At 43.3% G+C, this 20,354-nt stretch overlaps 1 protein-coding gene across 3 annotated transcripts; it reads right to left on the minus strand.

Annotated features, from left to right (window-relative positions):
* Nucleotides 1–1,259: 1,259 nt before the first annotated feature.
* Nucleotides 1,260–18,083, minus strand: GOLGA7 (golgin A7). 3 transcript variants are annotated; one of them, XM_075207214.1, is made up of 6 exons: nt 17,987–18,083; nt 14,804–14,936; nt 7,001–7,153; nt 5,383–5,484; nt 3,516–3,565; nt 1,260–2,367 (listed from the first exon to the last, which is right to left on the minus strand). In XM_075207214.1, exons 2-5 carry the CDS (start codon nt 14,909–14,911, stop codon nt 3,521–3,523), a joined length of 408 nt encoding a protein of 135 aa, XP_075063315.1. In that variant the 5' UTR covers nt 14,912–14,936; nt 17,987–18,083; the 3' UTR covers nt 1,260–2,367; nt 3,516–3,520. The 3 variants fall into 3 exon arrangements, with proteins under 3 accessions (XP_075063315.1, XP_075063316.1, XP_075063314.1); XM_075207215.1 differs by having other exon boundaries at nt 17,991–18,022; XM_075207213.1 differs by lacking the exon at nt 17,987–18,083 and having other exon boundaries at nt 3,516–3,559.
* Between the last annotated feature and the right edge of the window lie 2,271 nt (nt 18,084–20,354).

Below are 20,354 nucleotides of genomic sequence, written 5' to 3' on the forward strand. Positions count from 1 at the left end.
ACTGCAGGTTGTCAAGGGTGTCGGTATGCTTCATTAGGTGCCACGAGTATGTTCCAGGATGAATGGGCTTAGTCAAGGGGGCTGGAGGTTGGTACAGACAAAGAGAAAATCAACATACGTTCATGAGTTCTTTCTATACTCAACCCTCTGACCAACATTGTGTGACTGGTTCATAGGTCTGGAATTGAACTCATGACCCCAGTGCTGTGAGGCAGAAGTGCTAACCACTTCGCCACCGTGCTGCCACTAATCTTAATTGAATTCCCCCTTCAGTCATTGTTAGTCAGATTTGTAAGACTTTGGGATAGGAGTCTTATTCAGACGCATGTTTCTCTACATTTGACCTGTAAGGTATGGAAAGGGAAGGCCCGTAGTTTGATCTACGTTTGTCATTTGTATGAGGTTTTTAAAAAATTCTCAAATTAAAAGAAGAGTTTCATATATCCAAATCATACTTCTATATACAGCTGTAGCTCCACCAGGCAAAAGCAGTTTAGAACCTTAAGAATGTCCAATAGTAACCTTGTGCGAAATGCAGATAATAGACTGTAGGTTGTATGTATCATTACTTTGTGACCAGATATAGAGTTACCAGCCTGCGTCTGGAGGGTGGAGACTCTGGGCATAGTGGACAGACAAGATGTAGTATGAAATACAGGAAATACCTTAGTGTTTCCCAACATAGGTGAAGAGTTATACAAAATCCATTGTTCTCATTATAATCAAGACAGGTTGTTCAGGGCACTGCTGAAAGAATCACTTTTAAATAGCAGATGTAGGATCTAGTAGAATACACTGACCCAGATACTTTGGAGATGTAGTAAACAGGTCAGGTTCTGACAAAGTTTTGAATGCTATTTGGAACAAATACCATGTAAGACCATTTACGTTTACTAGGCTGACGTACAAATAACCAAGTATGACATCATAATTATTTAGGGTTTAAATGTCCAATCCAGAAAACCTATTGCTTTGGAATAATATTATGATTTCTCAGTGGGGCAAATTAGTCAACAAAATGTTAGTGAACGTCTTCTCACAGTCAGAAAGATAAATCAATGTACTCTAGTTGCTACAAGCTGGAGGAGGGGATGTAAAGATACAAGTCATTTGAAGGTAAAGACAACCAGACAAATAGAGGGGACAGAGCTATTGAGCAATTTGTACCATTCTAATCTGCTCCATCTGTCAAAACACTTTTAAAAAGAAAAGTTGCCATAAAATGACAAAAACAAGAAAAGACAAATGCCAAGCCATGATTTCTCTATAAATTAAATGTTTATTTATAATAAATCCAATACATAAAAGCACATGGTCTATTACAGTGACTTAATGCACATAAGACAGAAGATTTCAATAGCATGAGCAGTGGGTTAATGCTGATGACCAGGAAACAAGTTACCACCCACCGCTGATCGGTGAATTGTGCTACCAGCAGCTTGCGCTGTGGAAAGACTGTGCCAGAGAACAGGGGGTGTTCGAGCTGGGAAATAAATCAGCATTGTACACAAACGTTTTACTATCTGGTGTCAGATGCTTCGGACCACCCACAATAATACCTATCAATGTGTGTATGTTCCTACACAGATGCAGGTGGTCATTATCCATGTGAGCAGCAGTAAAACGGTCAATAACGTGATCAGAAATGTGAAAAAATTTCATTTAAAGGGGTTATTTAAATTAAGATGATATGCAATATGAAGAGAGTCACATTTCTGAGAGTTTCAAACCGAACAAGAGCGGTCACAACCCGGATGTCCTTTTTTAATGTTGGAGGTATACCACAGTAATGCTCAAATTTGCCCAATTCTAAAGTAGGGAGGTTCTATTAAAGAGGAGGGAAAATGTAAATATGCAATTGGGCAAGACGAGGAAATGACAATGGTAAAGTGAAATATAAATTACTTACAAAGGGAAGGGGCCATCATTGTTGAGCAATAAATTCATGACCCATGTCCCCACACCCCCCTGCATCCATCACAATTATTTCAATTAATGCATTTTCTCAAACTATTGTCTCTTCCATCTTCACCATACGCCACGTCCACTCTACAGCTACTAAAATAAAACCATGTCTGCAAGGAAGATGTCACGGCATAACAAGCGTTCCCACACGTTTCACAACATTGGCACTACGCAAAAATTCTTCCCCGACGTCCTCTCTGCCTCTACATCCCTCTCTCCTCATATCCATGATCCGCCGCAGAGAGGGAAAGCTGGCAGGGCGACAGATTGGCACAGGGTCCGTGGGGTACAGTATGGAGAAGTCAGGAAGGCTGTACTGCAGACATAGGAATGGCGACTGAAGGAATGTCAGGGAGGACGGTCTTTGCAGTGGAGACTATTTACAGCACAAAGATCGATCACCTACATGATGGACACAATGCAGAGCACAGCAAGTCATTACATAGATACAGAGTACAAGCTGCCAAACACTTCATAGGTCAGCAATAAAACTATAATGTCATTAAACGTGGCTGAGCTTGGAGGATGGTCATTACATGCTCTATTATCATGTTCCTAATTGATATGTTGGGAACTACCTTTTTAAGGTTTGTGGGAGGCACTTTTATTTAGTTTATTTACATTTCCTAACAAGTTCTGAAGAGGTGACATCATAACTAAATGATAAATAAAACAATGCAAATATCATCCTATATAAACACACACTAAAACATATATATATATATATATATATATATATATATAACACATAACTACAGTTATATTAATTGCATTCGTTGTGTGGGCCAATTCATCAGAGTTGTGATTTGTACTGTGGCCTCAGCTAAATACAGGGACATACTACAGTAACAGTCTGTCCCGATCAGCCATAAAGGCGCATTAAAATGAGCATTTATAATAAGTCATGTGACCTCTCCTTGAGTACGTCTGGAGAAACGTGCTCCCACAATGCTGTTTAGATAAACTGCAGGAAAATGTGGGTGCCTGCCTGAACGACCCCTACATGTCTTATTAGGAAGCAGGTAAAGACAGTATGGTTTACTTAAGAACATTGCAGAACGTGCACTAAAACATAGCGACCAGACACTTGCTTCATTATCTACCTTATACCACACTGATAGAAACCAGCAGAATGGTCGCAGTGGGTCACTGCAAATTTTGCACCTAAAACACTGTGCTAGTAAATGTATAGCTGCTTGTCCCTGACTACAAGCTCTGGGTCAGTTGTTACTGCTCTGCCCCAGTCAGGCTGCCTGTTAGAAACTAGCACAGATGTGTTTGGATATGAAATGTACCAGGCTGGCAAGTTGGGTACAGTAATTAATGTATAATCTTCCCCAAAAATGTCACTTTTCCTTAATAAGTGTCAACTATTCCTTACATGCATTAAATTCAATCACCTGCAATCAAAGCCAGTGGGAAACTAGACAAGGTTGTTGTATAATAGAAACCTTTAAAGATGAATTAACAGTATTCAGCCACCAAGCTCAGATCTCTTGGGTCTTCAGTAAGAACTGTGAAATACAGATCCTATTATGAACATAACATACCTGTCCTATCTGCCAGTCAGGCTTCTGTCCTCATAGATTGTAATCTCAATCTGTAAATTATGTCAAGGAACAAGATCTAGCACATGGATGTAACGGACATTTAGACAGAGAGCTCCTATAATTACAACTCACATTCCAATATGCAATTGGGGATTTTATTTAGTGAGAAAGTTGCAGGGATTACTGCCTTGCCCAGATCATCCTTCAGTGCATTCTGTTTCCATAGTAACAGATGTACATGTCTGTGTACAAGATGCAAGTACCCACTGAGGGTTGCAACGCAAGTTGGCCACACACTTTGATCCTGTTGCTCAGCAGAGGCGACAAGAGGATCAGTGTCCAATTTGGGCAAATTGAATGAGATTGTCCCTCTTGGTCGAATCATTTCCAGCGTTGCTTGAGCCTGTTAGGACACTCACAAGAGGATTATACAAACAGGATCATTATCGGTCATATTTGTAGATGATAACCGATGCCAGCCTATCGGTTTTGACCAGATTATTATTGGGTATCATTATAGTTTTCAGGCGACACGTTGCGATCTTGGGCCACTTGCCCAGTATGCGCTAGAATATCTCAGGATGCCTGGCCAGCATTAAATACAGCCTCAGGATGGTTATAAGAAATTAAACGATTGAAGGACGAGTTGCCTCAGTGGTTAAAACTCTTCTAACCACAGGGCTGGATTCCCAGTCACCAAAGCAACTATATCTAAAGATCAATGTGGCGCTCGGTTCATGTCCCCCTCTCCTGTAAAGACAGCCCTCTCTCGCAGACCCAGGGATATAATACCTGTCCTATTACAGAGACCACAGCCTGCAGTCACATCAGCATCCCCAGGGATCTCCTGACTGTTCTTTCATTACAGGAGAGCTGAAGCATATCACAACACTGCTCCCGTCATGCCCTAATCACAGAGACCCAGCTGTAATAGTTCCTGGCAGATGTATAGCAGAGGTGAGAGGAGCTGGAGGACAGGACATAGTGCTAAAGGGGCCACTGGCTGGTGTAATATGCTGATCACAGAGACAGTATAATGCTTGATGAATTGCTTAACGGTCAATGTGTATCACCATAGACCTTAAACAGGGTTGTGCGATTGTGTCCAAAGCCAAGAGCCAGTCATCTTGTAATAAACAGAGACTGGCTTAATATGACCGTAGTTTAACCAACAATCTAAAACTATTGTGTTCCTCTTACGTTATTGGGCGACTCTCGGTTATCATTTAGTTTAACAAGTTAATGAACAGATAAAAAACAATAGTAATGATAACAATGACGATCAACTGGGTCGAAAATGTTGTGGCCAGACGCAGCGATATTTAAGGAATGGTCGCACACTGATACCAAACACTCAGGAAATCATATGGACCAATGCAGAACAAACCCACCCAGGTTAGTGTAAAGCAGATGTATTACCAAGTCTTCTAGTGTTATACATTCCTGTACATCATACGGCCTCCCTACAGCCCCCATAGGAGAAGAGCAAACACTCTAGTCTGACCTGGCATCAGATTAGTGCGCTCATTGGTGGGGCCGACGTCCTCTACACATAACAGCTTCACGTCTTTGGGGGCTTTATGGAGCCTGCCTGGGAGAGAGCACAACACACTGAATAAAATGCTCCCTCTTAGGCGATTGGGGTCCTCGGGGAACCTCATCTATTGTTTGCCTACCACATAGCGCACTATATAGAAAAGCATAAAATAATGCTAGAGAACCTGGTGACCGGTTCACTTTAAATGACAGAAGTATTAGATGTAAATTAGATGTATTAGATGTAAACCATGGATTTGAAATAATGGTCTTTTCAGCTCATTTGCTACTTTAAGCAAAAACAAAAAGTACCAAAACATAAAAAGGATACCACTCGGAGACCCCTCTCTATAGGGTCAGTCAGGAGCAGACCTTGCGGAGCGTAAATCTTCTCATTCTGCTCCTGGATATATTTAGCAATTTTCTTCAGAACCTGGGAAGAGAAGGGGGAGGGAATTACATACCGGAAACATATAGAGAGAAGCTGTGGAGAGGAAACCAGAGAGGACAGAAACACAGTATAGTAGACGTATGGAAGACGATGTCAGTAACCAGCAATTCACTTTTGACATTTTTTTTGTATCTTAAATGGAAATCAGAAAGGCCGTCCCCCCTTATACACAGCCGGGTACAAAATCTGTCTCTATCCCCCTAGTATTCATAAAATGCCACTGGCGTTAGAGAGTAACTATGAGAAACTCAGATGGAGGAGAAACTGACCAATTCTGCTTAAAGGAGCTAGAGCAGCGAGGGGGAACTACTTGGTAATCATGTCAGCTTAGGAGTGCCTTGAAAAATTATGGAGATGCCGCGAACTGAGAAAGTTTGAGATACACAGAGCTAGAGATCAACAGGTAATAAGAAAAACTAAACATACCTGGAACAAAAAACATAAGTACTTTGCTGTTGCATACTACAAACAATAAATACAGATAATTGCACACTGAAACTGCATCCATCTCCCACACACAGTGGAGTCAGACATTGGGGGAGCCTAACAAGGTCCCCCGGTGATGTCACTACATCCCAGTAAACAGATAGGGTGCATGGTCATGAATATTGGTTCACACAATAGCTTCTTGCACTGGGTGCACTTTCACTAATCATGTATCTGTGGGGGGCTGTTGCTGCTACAAAGGAAAACACCTAAAATGACTATTTAGCAGGAAACAGAAAAACAGGGACTGTTAATGAGAACAACTACAGAGGTAGCCAGGAGGAAGTCACTTATGAACTATTACAGAAGCCAATGGCTTATATGCTCCTAACCAATATGCATTACATTTAACGTCAAGTATGGTGGGTTAACTTTTATTCATTTTGGACCAACTTGGTGTCTGCGTTTCGGCGCTCCTTTGCTGTACATTTGCCTAGAGGGTCCTAGAGGGACAGCCGAGCGTCAGGGCAGCACATGGGTTAAGCCACAGGGATAGGGAGAAGGATAAATATATAAACCCCCTTCCTAAGAACACATTTGTATGCTCACACTATATACCTCTGACAGAGGTGAATTCATCCACATCAGCTGCTTTGCTCATACCACTTAGGAAGAGCTGTCCAAAGACCCAATATTTACGGTCGGGTTGAAAACACAGACGGCCGCCTATTAACCACTTTGGTGTTGGGCAGAGAAGTGGGTGTAGATGGGAGCACGGTCTCTTACCCTCAGTGGCAGGGAGGGGGTTTACCAGCGTCTGGCCAGCCCTGGCTGTATAAATAAATCCAGGATCTGACTGTACGTGGCATTTCATCTGTGAGCTGCTGAAAGGTCTCAATTCATTCTCCAAAAACCTCATTTAAACACAGCTGACGGGGAATGAAAACAGCATATTTCATATCCGCTCTAAGATTTCATTCTTAAACTAATCTGAGAGAGCTTAAAAAGCGAAGGCAAAAAGGAGGCCGGAGAGCTGGTCCTTTAGCAGAGACTGGACTAGTTACACACCCACCTTCTCATAGTGTGTCTCCATGCACAGAAATATGGTATAGGCAGTGAGACAGGCCAGGCAGCCCTCCAGATAGGACTGGCCCCCGAGCTTCTCCGCCTCGGCAAACAGATTGTTTAGTGTCCGTACAGTCTCCTCAAATTGCTGTCTGTCCACCTAAAGAAGGAATGATACGGATTACATGAGTGCAAGGTGTAAACGTTTCCAATACTTTACAGCTAACTGATCAATCAGCATTTATCATAACACTCTAGTCCACAGAACAGGTAGACATGCTGACGATTCCAAAGGAAGCGGTCATCAGTTAATACTGAGCGGTGCCGGACGCTGTTCCAGATGCCACCTTGTTATCGTGTCTGGTGTAAGAATTCGACCTGCAAAGGACTGTCACTACTGTTAAAGCTTCATTAGAACTGGATATGCTTACCATTAAACTAGGGGCACAGCCACGCTATTAGAGTTACAACTGAGAGACCCCAGCCTGCTGTTCTAGAAAAAAGAGAAAGGCCTCTTGGTGCAGGAAGTCTAATATACAGCACCAAAAGACAGAACAAGGGGAAAGGTTTCCAAAACAATAGACCCTAGTAGAAGAAAAGTTGCTATTTGAAAAGTTGCTATTTTGATCACTAAGGAGTGTGAATATTTATTTCTTTATTATGCAAATTGATAACTGAAAACAAGAGCATGCTGCTAAATTTGCCGGGAAAATATGAAAAATAACATAATGATGACAATGGATCCGTTTATCAACGAATCCTACAAATCTCTAATCTCTTTATAGTTCAGAAAGATCTATATGATCCTAAATAAACTTAAACATAAACCCCAACTTACCTATATGGTCATTACACAGTTCCCAAAAAGTCCTAGGAGTGTGTGGTGCAATACCATGCCGAACAGAAATCTATCTAGATATAGAATGTCTTAACAAGAAGCAACACAAGACCCCAAAGTCCATTATGAGGCAACTCTGTCTGCACTATAGAACAGCCGTTCTACCATTCCCCCTTACCTGACATTGCTCTATGCTTTCAATACACGGGGCAGCATCCAATCAGACACCACTTTGCATATGAAGCTGCTTCTACAGATAACGTCTTATCAGGAGGTTCTACACTAGATTAACAGCTTGGCATTAATGGCTGCAGAGTTTTAATGTCACACAAGGAAGATAACATGCTTTGCCCCTTCTTGATGGTGGAAACATACATTATGTCAGCATGTCCAAACCGCCACAGAATGTAAGACCTTGCGCCCTGTTACTAGCCATTTTTAAAATAAAAGAGCCTTAGAGTAGAGTCCCCTGTAGGGTTACAGACAGGATGTCCTCTGAGCACAGGAAAATCTTCCCACACAATGACATCCTCATTTCAAGTATCTTCACTTCTGATAAGCTCCTGAAACATCTTCTAGGATACTTGGTAAGGTTTTAAACAATCATCATCATCATCATCATCTATTTATATAGCGCCACTGATTCCGCAGCGCTGTACAGAGAACTCATTCACATCTGTCCCTGCCCCATTGGAGCTTACAGTCTAAATTCCCTAATATAGACACACACTAACAGACAGACTCATACAGACAGGTAGAGACTAGGGTCAATTTTTGATAGCAGCCAATTAACCTACTAGTATGTTTTTGGAGTGTGGGAGGAAACCGGAGCACCCGGAGGAAACCCACGCAAACACAGGGAGAACATACAAACTCCACACAGATAAGGCCATGGTCAGGAATTGAACTCATGACCCCAGTGCTGTGAGGCAGAAGTGCTACCACTACGCCACCGTGCTGCCCAAAGCCTCCTGTGTAGTTGTAGAGGTTCGTTATGCATTAGGAGTGAGTTAATAATCTCCACAGAATTTTCCTGGGGACCCGTCCTTCACCTCCAAATAAAAGTACTGGTTTTCTTCTACAGCTGTGTTAATAGATCAACTATTTTAGGCCTAAGCTTTATTATATATTGATTTTATTTCTGAAGTATAAGAGCAATAACGATAACGACTTGGAAGATTTAATGTTCTTAAAGATTCTGAGTATGGTAATAGAAAATATATAACCCTTGGTGCACTTTCCCAGAAAGTGATATTTGGGTAGAAAAAAGCTCTAAACACAGATGAAGGAATAATAAACAGGGCAAAACGGTTTTAAATTGTGTGAAAAAACAAAAAAAACAAAACAAAAACGCAATACATTTTTTTTCTGAGTTTTAAAAAAAAAACCAAAAAAAACAGGGCAACACTGAGTATGTCAAACATGACATGGAGAAAACAGCAGCACACTAATACACTGCATGTGAGTGTAGCACACCTGAGTGGACTCACTACATGCACCGTGCAACTGGTACCTGGTCACATGCTTTAAATCAAAAATGCTCCATCAGTGTAGTGTCAAATGATTGGGTCTAATCTGCTGCTCAATAAATGTATGTTTACGGCTCATCTTTGAAAGTCTTGTGTCGCTCATGCATTTAGCAGTACTAATCATTGTCACTTGCCCGAAATTGCATTTCTCCCCTTAAGACGCCCCCTCCCCACACCCATCTATGTATGGAGATAACCTTTGATCATATACATTCCTACATAAACACTCCCACACACAGCTCTCTGTGTGGTAGGACATATAGCAAAGAGATCTGGACTGGAGACCTGACCTGAAGAAGACAGGGGCTGGGCCATTTCATTCTCAGCTCGAACCAGAGCCAACAAAATCAAATCAGGCCTGGACTTTGTACAGAAAAATATTAGTTTTATGCATGCGATATTGAGAAGCCCTGAGGCAGCAGAGAGCGAGGGTCTGGAATGTGGAGAAACAACACAGAAAATGAATGGTGGGAGTCTTGATACAGCCTGGATTAGCCCTCCGCCTATATCAATGTTAATAACACCATTGTATATACAGGTCTGTGGAAGCTCCCACAAGACTGATTATTTTCTGCATCATCTTTAGAACAAGGTTCATGAAAACAATGGGAGTACTAGACATGACAGGGGGAATAAGAAAAGTGTTGTCCCGTTCTAGACTATACACTAAGAAGCACCCAAACTAAAATAAAGACTACTAATAAATGGCTTATTTAAACATTTAAAATTCTACATGAAAAACGCCCAGGAAAAATTTGAGATGTTGGATACTTATTTACATTTGGCAGAGTACAAGCTATTAATCTCTGTTCAGGCAAACGAAAACAAGATTCCCAGCAGCGTTATATGGGGCGTATTCAGTTAACCACAGAGTGAATCCGGAACGGTCGGGAAGAGACTTCGCCGCGATGTTGAGGTACCATAGTACCTGAACATGCGCTCAGCAAATTGAATACACACCTTTAAACTGATTTACTTATGGGAAGTTTCGGATGGAGAGGATAAAATGTGCCACTATGATCACAGAATTATCTCAAGTAACTGTGCTGAAATCGCATGTTTTACTGAATCTAAGTTAAACAAGGTGAAACTAAGATAACTCGACCTCTGCATGATATATACTGAAACATGACATTTCTGCCCCATTAATATTTGATGAGTTTACTGAACAAGAATGAAAAAGAATGAATGTGGCATGTGCAGTGTCCGCACTTGGTAACGCTCCTTTAGTAGAAATCACAGTTTTCAAACATTTCCTGCACCCAGCTAAGGGTTTTTATGTTCCCACTCTTCCTTACAGAACGCTTTTAGTGGAGGAAGATCATTAGGTCTTGCTTCATGCTCGCAGGTCTGAGATCTCCCCGCAGATTTTCAATAATATTAAAGTCTGGGGACTGTAAAGACCATTCCAGAACCGTAACCGTTCCTTCCTGTACCCCATGGATGATTTTGAGGCATGCTTTGGATCTCTGTCTTACTGAAATGTCCAACCTCTTTTCAGCTTCAATTTCTTCACCAATTCTAAGAAATTAGTTTCTAGGGTTGTTAAAAGTTAGTTAAATACATTCTTCCTCCCACCTGTACAACATATCCTAGGCCACTGGCTGACACACAGCATAATAAGATCCACCCTCGTGCTTCATGGCTTTTATACAGAGGTTTAACCTGTTTTTCTCCAAATGGATCTCTTGTAATTGTGGCAGAAAAGGTAACATTTGTGTGTCATCACATTAGTAGACCGACTGTTGTGATGAAACTGTTGGGAAGGTTTTCTTCCGACAAGGCTTCTATGTAGATAATTGCCTAAGCAACACTGGGACTCCACTAAACCTTTCTGCAGGTCCCTTGCAGTGACCTGTGTATTCTGCTTCATATATACCAGTTTACCACCAATTCTATTTCTTCCCCAGTAACTATCCTCCCCTGAGGCTTCCATAAGTAGATGCTGCCACATGTATGGACAGGGCATAGCTAACGTTTAATAGCCTTCCCCTGGTGTGTAACAGTCAATCCGTCCTCAGTTGACAGGAGTACCCATTTACATAGCTCTGGTATTGTCTTCATTTAAGACTTAACATTTAAATCTAGTTTTCAGACTAATATATATATATATATATAGATATAGATATAGATATAGATAGAAGTAGGGAATACATTAAGGTAAATTACCTATATGGGTCACCAGGAGATGGTGCAAGCAGGTTTAATTGTCCGGCATGCATGCAACGTGCTGTTGGTTCTGCCTGCTGGCTAATAAAGTCTTTAGGATTATCACGGATTATCAATGGCACTTTATTAAACACTCCGTCACTCTTATTAGCACGGCGGTAAAGGCTAGCAGTGTTGAGCTGGCCCAGAGAGATTGTTTCTGTTTTTCATTTACAAATTTCAATCATTGGGGATCATCAGGAGTTAAAATTATGGGAAAGTGACTTAAACATTTTGGGTAGAACTCAGGGAATGCCCTGTGTCCTGAACCCCTGCATTTCATATACAATTCCTCCTCTGTACATAAAAAAGTCTACTCGTATGTTACAAAAATGCTATTGTATATGGAAACATGGGCCATCTGAACTGGTGTCCTGCATTACATTTACAGACTCCATTGTGCCAGATTCACCTTCAGCAACATTTCAGCCCTGCTCACATGCAACTCATTACTTTACAACAATCCACAGCACCATGAATAGGAGCTCTGTGAAGAATTACATGTCAGCCTAATCCCACCATGGAGACACAATGAAGATAAAAGACAGCCCAACATTTTAACAGCTCCCAAACTAAATAAGCAGCCCTGCAACATTACAGGGGGAAAATAAAACCTTGCAAATCCTACTTTGAACAGAAACTGCTAAGTGTTGGATCCAATTCAGCACTTATTTTTAAAACATCATTTGACACGGTAGAAAAGTGGGCAAAGATCTAGGAAACTGTACATTCCTGTCAATATCACCCACTCAGGTTAAATACACCAGTCACAGGTTCACACAGCTGCCAGGAAGGTTTTTATAAAGTATAAATATTAAAACTTTTTTTCACTAGAATCTTCATAAAGCTCCTTAAATGATCACTGAATCCTCCCCCTCCCCAAATGGACCATTATAAAATACACTGTTCAGAGTTACCACGACATTCCACTGTAAATCTGTTAAACACAAAAGCATCATTTCATCACTATGTTACAGAAAGCAGAAGTCCCACATCTTTAGGAAAGCGTCCCAATAGGATTTCATAACGAGAACACATCATTTCATTTACAGTGACATCCATACAGTGAATCAACCAATCCACACTGGGCATTACTGGAAAGCAAGTCTTCCCAGCAGTCATTCACTGTCTGCCCGCTTACTTAGAGAAGCCCCTCCCTCCTAATGTGGAGTGAGAGAGAGCATGGTGGACATAGGTCTATTATTCAGCTCAGTGATACACAGCCTTAGCTATAAACAAACGTTAAGGGGGGGTATTCAGTTGTTGCTCCGGGTGCCGCCGGAACGAGCGCGTTAAAACTATTACCGTTTATACGGTAATTACTCGCTCAATTTCAGCTCGCAGCTCCCTGAGCAGCGAACTGAAATTGAGCGAGTAAATTACCGTATGAACGGTAATTACGCGCAATATTACCGTATAAACGGTAATAGTTTTAACGCGCTCATTCTTCCGGCGGCCGGAGCAACAATTGAATACGCCCCTAAGTATTGGCTTTACTTGTTCTTTAAAAAGGGAAATTAAGTTTATTTTCAAAACACAGAATCACCAGACACCACCACCATTCTTAACGCTTTCTGTGTTAACATTGGGCAGCACAGTGGCGTAGTGGTTAGCACGTCTGCCTCACAGCATTGGGGTCATGAGTTCAATTCCCAACCATGGCCTTATCTGTGTGGAGTTTGTATGTTCTCCCTGTGTTTGCGTGGGTTTCCTCCGGGTGCTCCGGTTTCCTCCCACACTCCAAAAACATACTGGTAGGTTAATTGGCTGCAATAAAAAAAAAAATTGACCCTAGTTTCTCCCTCTCTGTCTGTCTGTGAGTGAGTGTGTCTGTGTGTGTCTATAGTAGGGAATTTAGACTGTGAGCTCCAATGGGGCAGGGACTGATGTGAATGAGTTCTCTGTACAGCGCTGCGGAATTAGTGGCGCTATATAAATAAATGATGATGATGATGATGAGATATGAAGCTTTAACAAAACTCTGTCCCACCTTCTACTTCCACCAGTTTTAATTCAGTCTTATGTATTAGTCTGTGACAATTTGTCTCAACTATTGGGCACATCTGCAAATTTTATGGGGGGGGGGGGGGGGGTTGGGTGTAACTATTAGTTGAATCGTCAGTGACCTCTCTCCTATATCGATATCAGAATTGTTTTATTGCAGAAGTCAAACAGAAGTAGAGTATCGATCAAAACGCAACGTAAAAAAAAAGGAATATATATTTTATATACTATATAATTTAAAAGCCAGTGGGTCCAACCTGGATGTAGTAGGTTCTTCTAAAGGAGCCAGGGAAGAATTGCACACATATATATATATATTTTTTTTTTTTTTCTAAAGTTAAACCAGACCTATCGGAATCATGTCTCTGATTATAGCTATCTATGCAGCTTTTCAAATGAACAGATCCTTGAAACTGATTACCTGACATATACAGCATAACTGTGGATTGACAGATAATACACGCCACTGATATGAGCACACATGAGCAGAACGATATCTCCCACGGCTGGTGAAGCATCATGGCTAGTAATAATGTGGATTGCTGCTAGAACCCAAACACTAGTGTAAGGAGAATGGTTGGCACAGCCTGTAGATGATAGTGTGTGTAGCAGTAGGTGGAGCAATGCTGATGGTGTGTGGACCGGTATCTAACTTACCACATCTGTCCAGTCTTGTACTAAGCTGGGGGACATTTATGAAAATGAAGAAAACCAGCAGTAAGAAGTGAGAGCTCTATGGTCATATTTATGGGGACAGATTCAGTTGGCACATTTTTTACCAGTATGGTAAAAATGAACGCTCACAAATCAATGGGGAGCAAGTACAAATGAGTGAATTCTGTACAAAAGAATCCACATGAGGCGTCTCGCAGTCGTTCCGGAGACGACACCTTGTGCGGATTTTTTCTCAAAGGAATCTGCCTCATAGAATATTTTTAAAACGTTCATATGATAATTATTCTCCATTCCTCAGACCACACACAATTTCACCAGCAGAACTGGTCTAGAAGTGTTGCTCTGTGTGTCATTTAAAGGAACAAGGAACGCAAGAGGAGAACGCTGCCCAGCATATAATTACCATAATCGCTGTGATGCAGACAACAACCAGCCTGACAAACATGTTTTCATATAGTTTATCAGTCAGATGACAGAATAAATATGCTTGGACATTACGGGGATTACTGAAGGCGTAGGTACATCCAGCAGGGTACTATACGTAGCTCACACATACCCGGGTTTCCAGCTCAGAGGGGAACTTTGTCTGGAACTGACACAACGTGCCATTGGTGTAGTCTCTCTGGATGAAGACTTTACCAGTCACAGCTGCCTGCGGTCTCATGGCCACGAACAGCGCAATCTGTAAGCTGAAACACAAAAGAAATCTGTTAAACTAGTATGTGTCAGTGCATGCAAGCATGTTACACTGATGTATAAAGACATAGCTCACTGTCTATGAGAATCCAAATCCAGCTATGATAAAACAGTTACAGGACCCACCTGTCAGTCAAAATCCAAATTTGGTTTGGTGCTAAATATACCTCAGATAATGCTATATCAGGTAATAGGATAAGGTCAGAATAAAATACGGAACTTAATAACACACATCAACACTTCTGAAAGGAATTAAAAAAAAAGTTTATAAACATCAATTTCCCACCCTCTTAACTGAGTTGTAGGGTCCCTCCCTTGGTACCCCATTTTCTCTGTGCAATGATAAAACCGGCCATCCACAATCTGCAGAGTGAAGCACCGTGTTAGGCTGCTCTCCAAATCAGGTAACCGGAAGGTGAGATTCATTTTTACAAAGAAAATAAAATAACTCTCCTAACCCTTCTTGCCTGTATTTTACGGGTCTATCCCTTGGGACCCCTTCCTAGAGAGTAGAGGTGGGGGTTCCAGGGGGGAAGGCTGTTGAATGAAGAGAGAAGAAGCAGAGAGAAGTAGTTAGGGCACATATGAAGCCTTGGAGACAAGTGTATTGGGCATGGAAGTGCATTCCACAGATTGGGAGCAATGCAAGAGAAATCCTGAAAGCGGGTGGGAAGATGTAATCAGTGGGGGAGATGAGGCGGCAGTCGTTGGCAGAATGAAGTGGATGGGAGGCAGTGTGTGGAAATGAGGATGGATATGTAGCGGAAGACAGTGGCAGAAGGTTTTGTGGTGAGGGTGAGGAGTTTCAATTAGATTCTGTAGTTGACAGGGAGCCAGTGTAGTGACTGGCACAGTGGGCAGCAGAAGTAGAGCGGCAATCGAGAAAAATGAGTTAGGCAGCGGCGCTACGGACAGACTGAAGTGAGGAGAGACGGGAGGTGGATAAGAGTTTTAAGTGCTTCCAAGCCGAGAAAAGACCTGATCCTGGAGACATTACGAAGGTGGCAGGATTGGGAGAGGGACAGACTGTAGGGGTGAAGGAGAGGGAAGAGTCATAGGATGATGCCCAGGCAGCGTAGTCAAAGGAAACTGAGAGGAGGAGAGAGGACCTTGGAGACAGAGGTGGGGGAGACAATGATTTCCATTTCAAACATTTTAAGTTTAAGAAAGTGCTGGGATATCCAAGAGGAAATGAGCGATAGACAACTGGAGACACAGGAGAGGAGGGAAGGTGAGATGTCGGCGTAGAGGACGTACTGGAGGCCAAATGAGCCAATAAGATCACCAGGCTGATCAGCCTATTTCCAAAATGAAAATCAGACAGGTTTAGTACACACAGTTGGCTGAACTTTATAAACTTTCCTGCAGAGCCTTCTTGGGGCGAGCACTAGCTCATCTTCACCGATAAGAGCATAAAGCACACAGAGTCATTTCATGCTCACCCCCAATATTAGGAAGTAAGGGGTAGGAAAATGTGCCCACCTCATTGATTGCAAGACCCCATCTTTTTTGGTCAATCTAAATATTGGAAGGATCATCTCAAAATATGTACATAAACAAATGTAATATTATACAAAGATGCATGTCTATTATTGACATCATCATATCATAGAAGGAGCTAAATTTTAAAAAACCTACGCAACCTTGACATTTCAATACATTTTGTTTTTGTATAACATGACCTCCTTGGGTCAAATATTTCATACTAGAACAGTATTTTTAGCAGAATGCAAATCTCACATTTCAGTACAGAAAGTGTTGTTAAGAGTAGGAAAGGTCTAGTATTTTTAACCCAATATAAGTTTTTATTATAACAATTAGATAATTGTGTATGGGATAAAACATGTCTTGCTCTAAAGCATGTATATTTACATATTTAACCCCCAACTTCCCACATTTCAAATGGCCAGAAATGGACGCTTACATTTGCATAAGCCAGCAACATTATGGATTACATTAGGAGCAGACTTACAGAGCACATGATCCACGTTTACAAGAACCCCACAAGTACGCAGGGAAGATGTTCCTAAAACTTTAGGAGCCAGACAAGTTTGGAAAGCAATGGAGGAGTTTATCTATAAAAATACAGTACATCTGACCCAAAAGAAAAAATTCTAAAGGAAAAATTGGCAGGGGAACTTAAACACAAAAGCTAGGATGTATAAATCATACATTAAAACAGGCCCATTACACCATTTTCTACGTAGTTTACAATGGCACATTTTAAATGATTGGTGTTCTTTCCTTTAAAAGCTCCAATATTTTACAGCACTGTAGCGGAAACTAAGATTTTACCAGGACTTAAAGCGGCATTCCCAGGTAGAATGAAACAATAGTATCACCCATCACAAGGGTCTTAGGACAGGGGTGCTCAACGCCAGCCCTCCAGCACCACCCAACAAAGAGCCAGGGGCTGTGTGAGACGGCGGATGGGACCGCTCTTACCAATAAGAAGCTGCGATTGCAGCTGGTAGGTGGTCTTCCCATTTACACCCCATCTGCAGCCATTTTACTGTGGTGAGCAAAAAAGATTTGTGGGTAAGAATCGTTCTCCAAAACCTGGGAGCAGATCCCAGAGCTCCAATAAGGGCAATCACTGGCCCAGTGACACTGGGATGATGTGACTGTGGGGGAAGATTTTATCCCCTGCACACCACACTTCCTGGCAGGGGATTGGCTGATAACTGAGAATAGTGGCTTGTATTCAGCTCTTAGGGAACCTGTGGAACTACAAGTCCCAGCACACCCTGCCACCCAGGCGGGGGAGACACAGGTTCCCCAGCCCGGATATAGATATATATATATATAGATATATATATATATATCTATATATATATATATATAGTTATGAAGCACAGCCCTTACACAGGGTATCGCTGACACACTACACACTGTTACTACTAGTAATAATAATAATAATATGGGGCTGTCACATTATCAGGAGCAGATCACGGCACTGGCCACAGATGAGGGCACAGACGTGATCACGGTCACACAGACATAAACAAAGATCAGTAAATAATTCCCCTAATATCGAACTCACCCACTTCCGTTTGCGGAGGACAGCGGTGCTGTGCGACAGCCGTAAAGAGAGCGAGGGACACGTGACAAGAAGAATCACGTGATTCCTGAGAATGTCTCATCATGAAAGCATCTGTTCCAGCCTGTGTAAGTGCTAAGTCCATTCAGTACACACTGGCTGCTGTCACCGTGACACTGCTACACACTGCCATCCAGTACACACTGCCTGCTGTCTCCGTGACACTGCTACACACTGCCATCCAGTACACACTGCCTGCTGTCACCGTGACACTGCTACACCCTGCCATCCAGTGCACACTGCCTGCTGTCTCCGTGACACTGCTACACACTGCCATCCAGTACACACTGCCTGCTGTCACCGTGACACTGCTACACCCTGCCATCCAGTGCACACTGCCTGCTGTCACCGTGACACTGCTACACCCTGCCATCCAGTGCACACTGCCTGCTGTCTCCGTGACACTGCTACACACTGCCATCCAGTGCACACTGCCTGCTGTCACCGTGACACTGCTACACCCTGCCATCCAGTACACACTGCCTGCTGTCACCGTGACACTGCTACACCCTGCCATCCAGTGCACACTGCCTGCTGTCTCCGAGACACTGCTACACACTGCCATCCAGTACACACTGCCTGCTGTCACCGTTACACTGCTACACACTGCCATCCAGTACACACTGCCTGCTGTCACCGTGACACTGCTACACCCTGCCATCCAGTGCACACTGCCTGCTGTCTCCGAGAAACTGCTACACACTGCCATCCAGTACACACTGTTTGCTGTCACCGTGACACTGCTACGCACTGCCATCCAGTGCACACTGCCTGCTGTCACCGTGACACTGCTACACCCTGTCATCCAGTGCACACTGCCTGCTGTCTCCGAGACACTGCTACACACTGCCATCCAGTACACACTGCCTGCTGTCGCCGTGACACTGCTACACACTGCCATCCAGTGCACACTGCCTGCTGTCTCCGAAACACTGCTACACCCTGCCATCCAGTGCACACTGCTTGCTGTCACCGTGACACTGCTGCACACTGCCATCCAGTACACACTGCCTGCTGTCTCCGTGACACTGCTACACACTGCCATCCAGTGCACACTGCCTGCTGTCACCGTGACACTGCTACACCCTGCCATCCAGTGCACACTGCCTGCTGTCACCGTGACACTGCTACACCCTGCCATCCAGTGCACACTGCCTGCTGTCTCCGAGACACTGCTACACACTGCCATCCAGTACACACTGCCTGCTGTCACCGTTACACTGCTACACACTGCCATCCAGTACACACTGCCTGCTGTCACCGTGACACTGCTACACCCTGCCATCCAGTGCACACTGCCTGCTGTCTCCGAGAAACTGCTACACACTGCCATCCAGTACACACTGTTTGCTGTCACCGTGACACTGCTACGCACTGCCATCCAGTGCACACTGCCTGCTGTCACCGTGACACTGCTACACACTGCCACCCAGTACACACTGCCTGCTGTCACCGTGACACTGCTACACCCTGTCATCCAGTGCACACTGCCTGCTGTCTCCGAGACACTGCTACACACTGCCATCCAGTACACACTGCCTGCTGTTGCCGTGACACTGCTACACACTGCCATCCAGTGCACACTGCCTGCTGTCTCCGAAACACTGCTACACACTGTCATCCAGTGCACACTGCTTGCTGTCACCGTGACACTGCTGCACACTGCCATCCAGTACACACTGCCTGCTGTCACCGTGACACTGCCACACACTGCCATCCAGTACACACTGCCTGCTGTCTCTGTGACACAGCTACACACTGCCATCCAGTGCACACTGCCTGCTGTCTCCGAGACACTGCTACACACTGCCATCCAGTGCACACTGCCTGCTGTCACCGTTACACTGCTACACACTGCCATCCAGTGCACACTGCCTGCTGTCACCGCGACACTGCTGCACACTGCCATCCAGTACACACTGCCTGCTGTCACCGTGACACTGCTGCACACTGCCATCCAGTACACACTGGCTGCTGTCACTGTGACACTGCTGCACATTGCAATGCTACTACACACTACAATCCAATGTCAACTGTATGCTATCACTTTGTCTCTGCTGCACACTGCAATCCAGTGTACACTGTATGCTGACATAACTACACACTATACTTACCCTTTGGGGTAGGTTTATTGACAATGCAAGGAAGGAACATGATGTCCCCTTGTTCGCCCGAGAAAGGGGTCTGCCTCCAGAATGTGCTGTGACACTAATATATGTATGTGTGTGTTAAATTAGGGCCAAGCGAGCGTATCCAATATTTTAGAAAGGTAGCCATGCTGCAAGGCCTATCAGAGTCTCCACTGAAGAGC

Source organism: Mixophyes fleayi, chromosome 4 (genome assembly GCF_038048845.1).
Source record: "Mixophyes fleayi isolate aMixFle1 chromosome 4, aMixFle1.hap1, whole genome shotgun sequence".
NCBI classification, from domain to species: Eukaryota; Metazoa; Chordata; class Amphibia; order Anura; family Limnodynastidae; genus Mixophyes; species Mixophyes fleayi.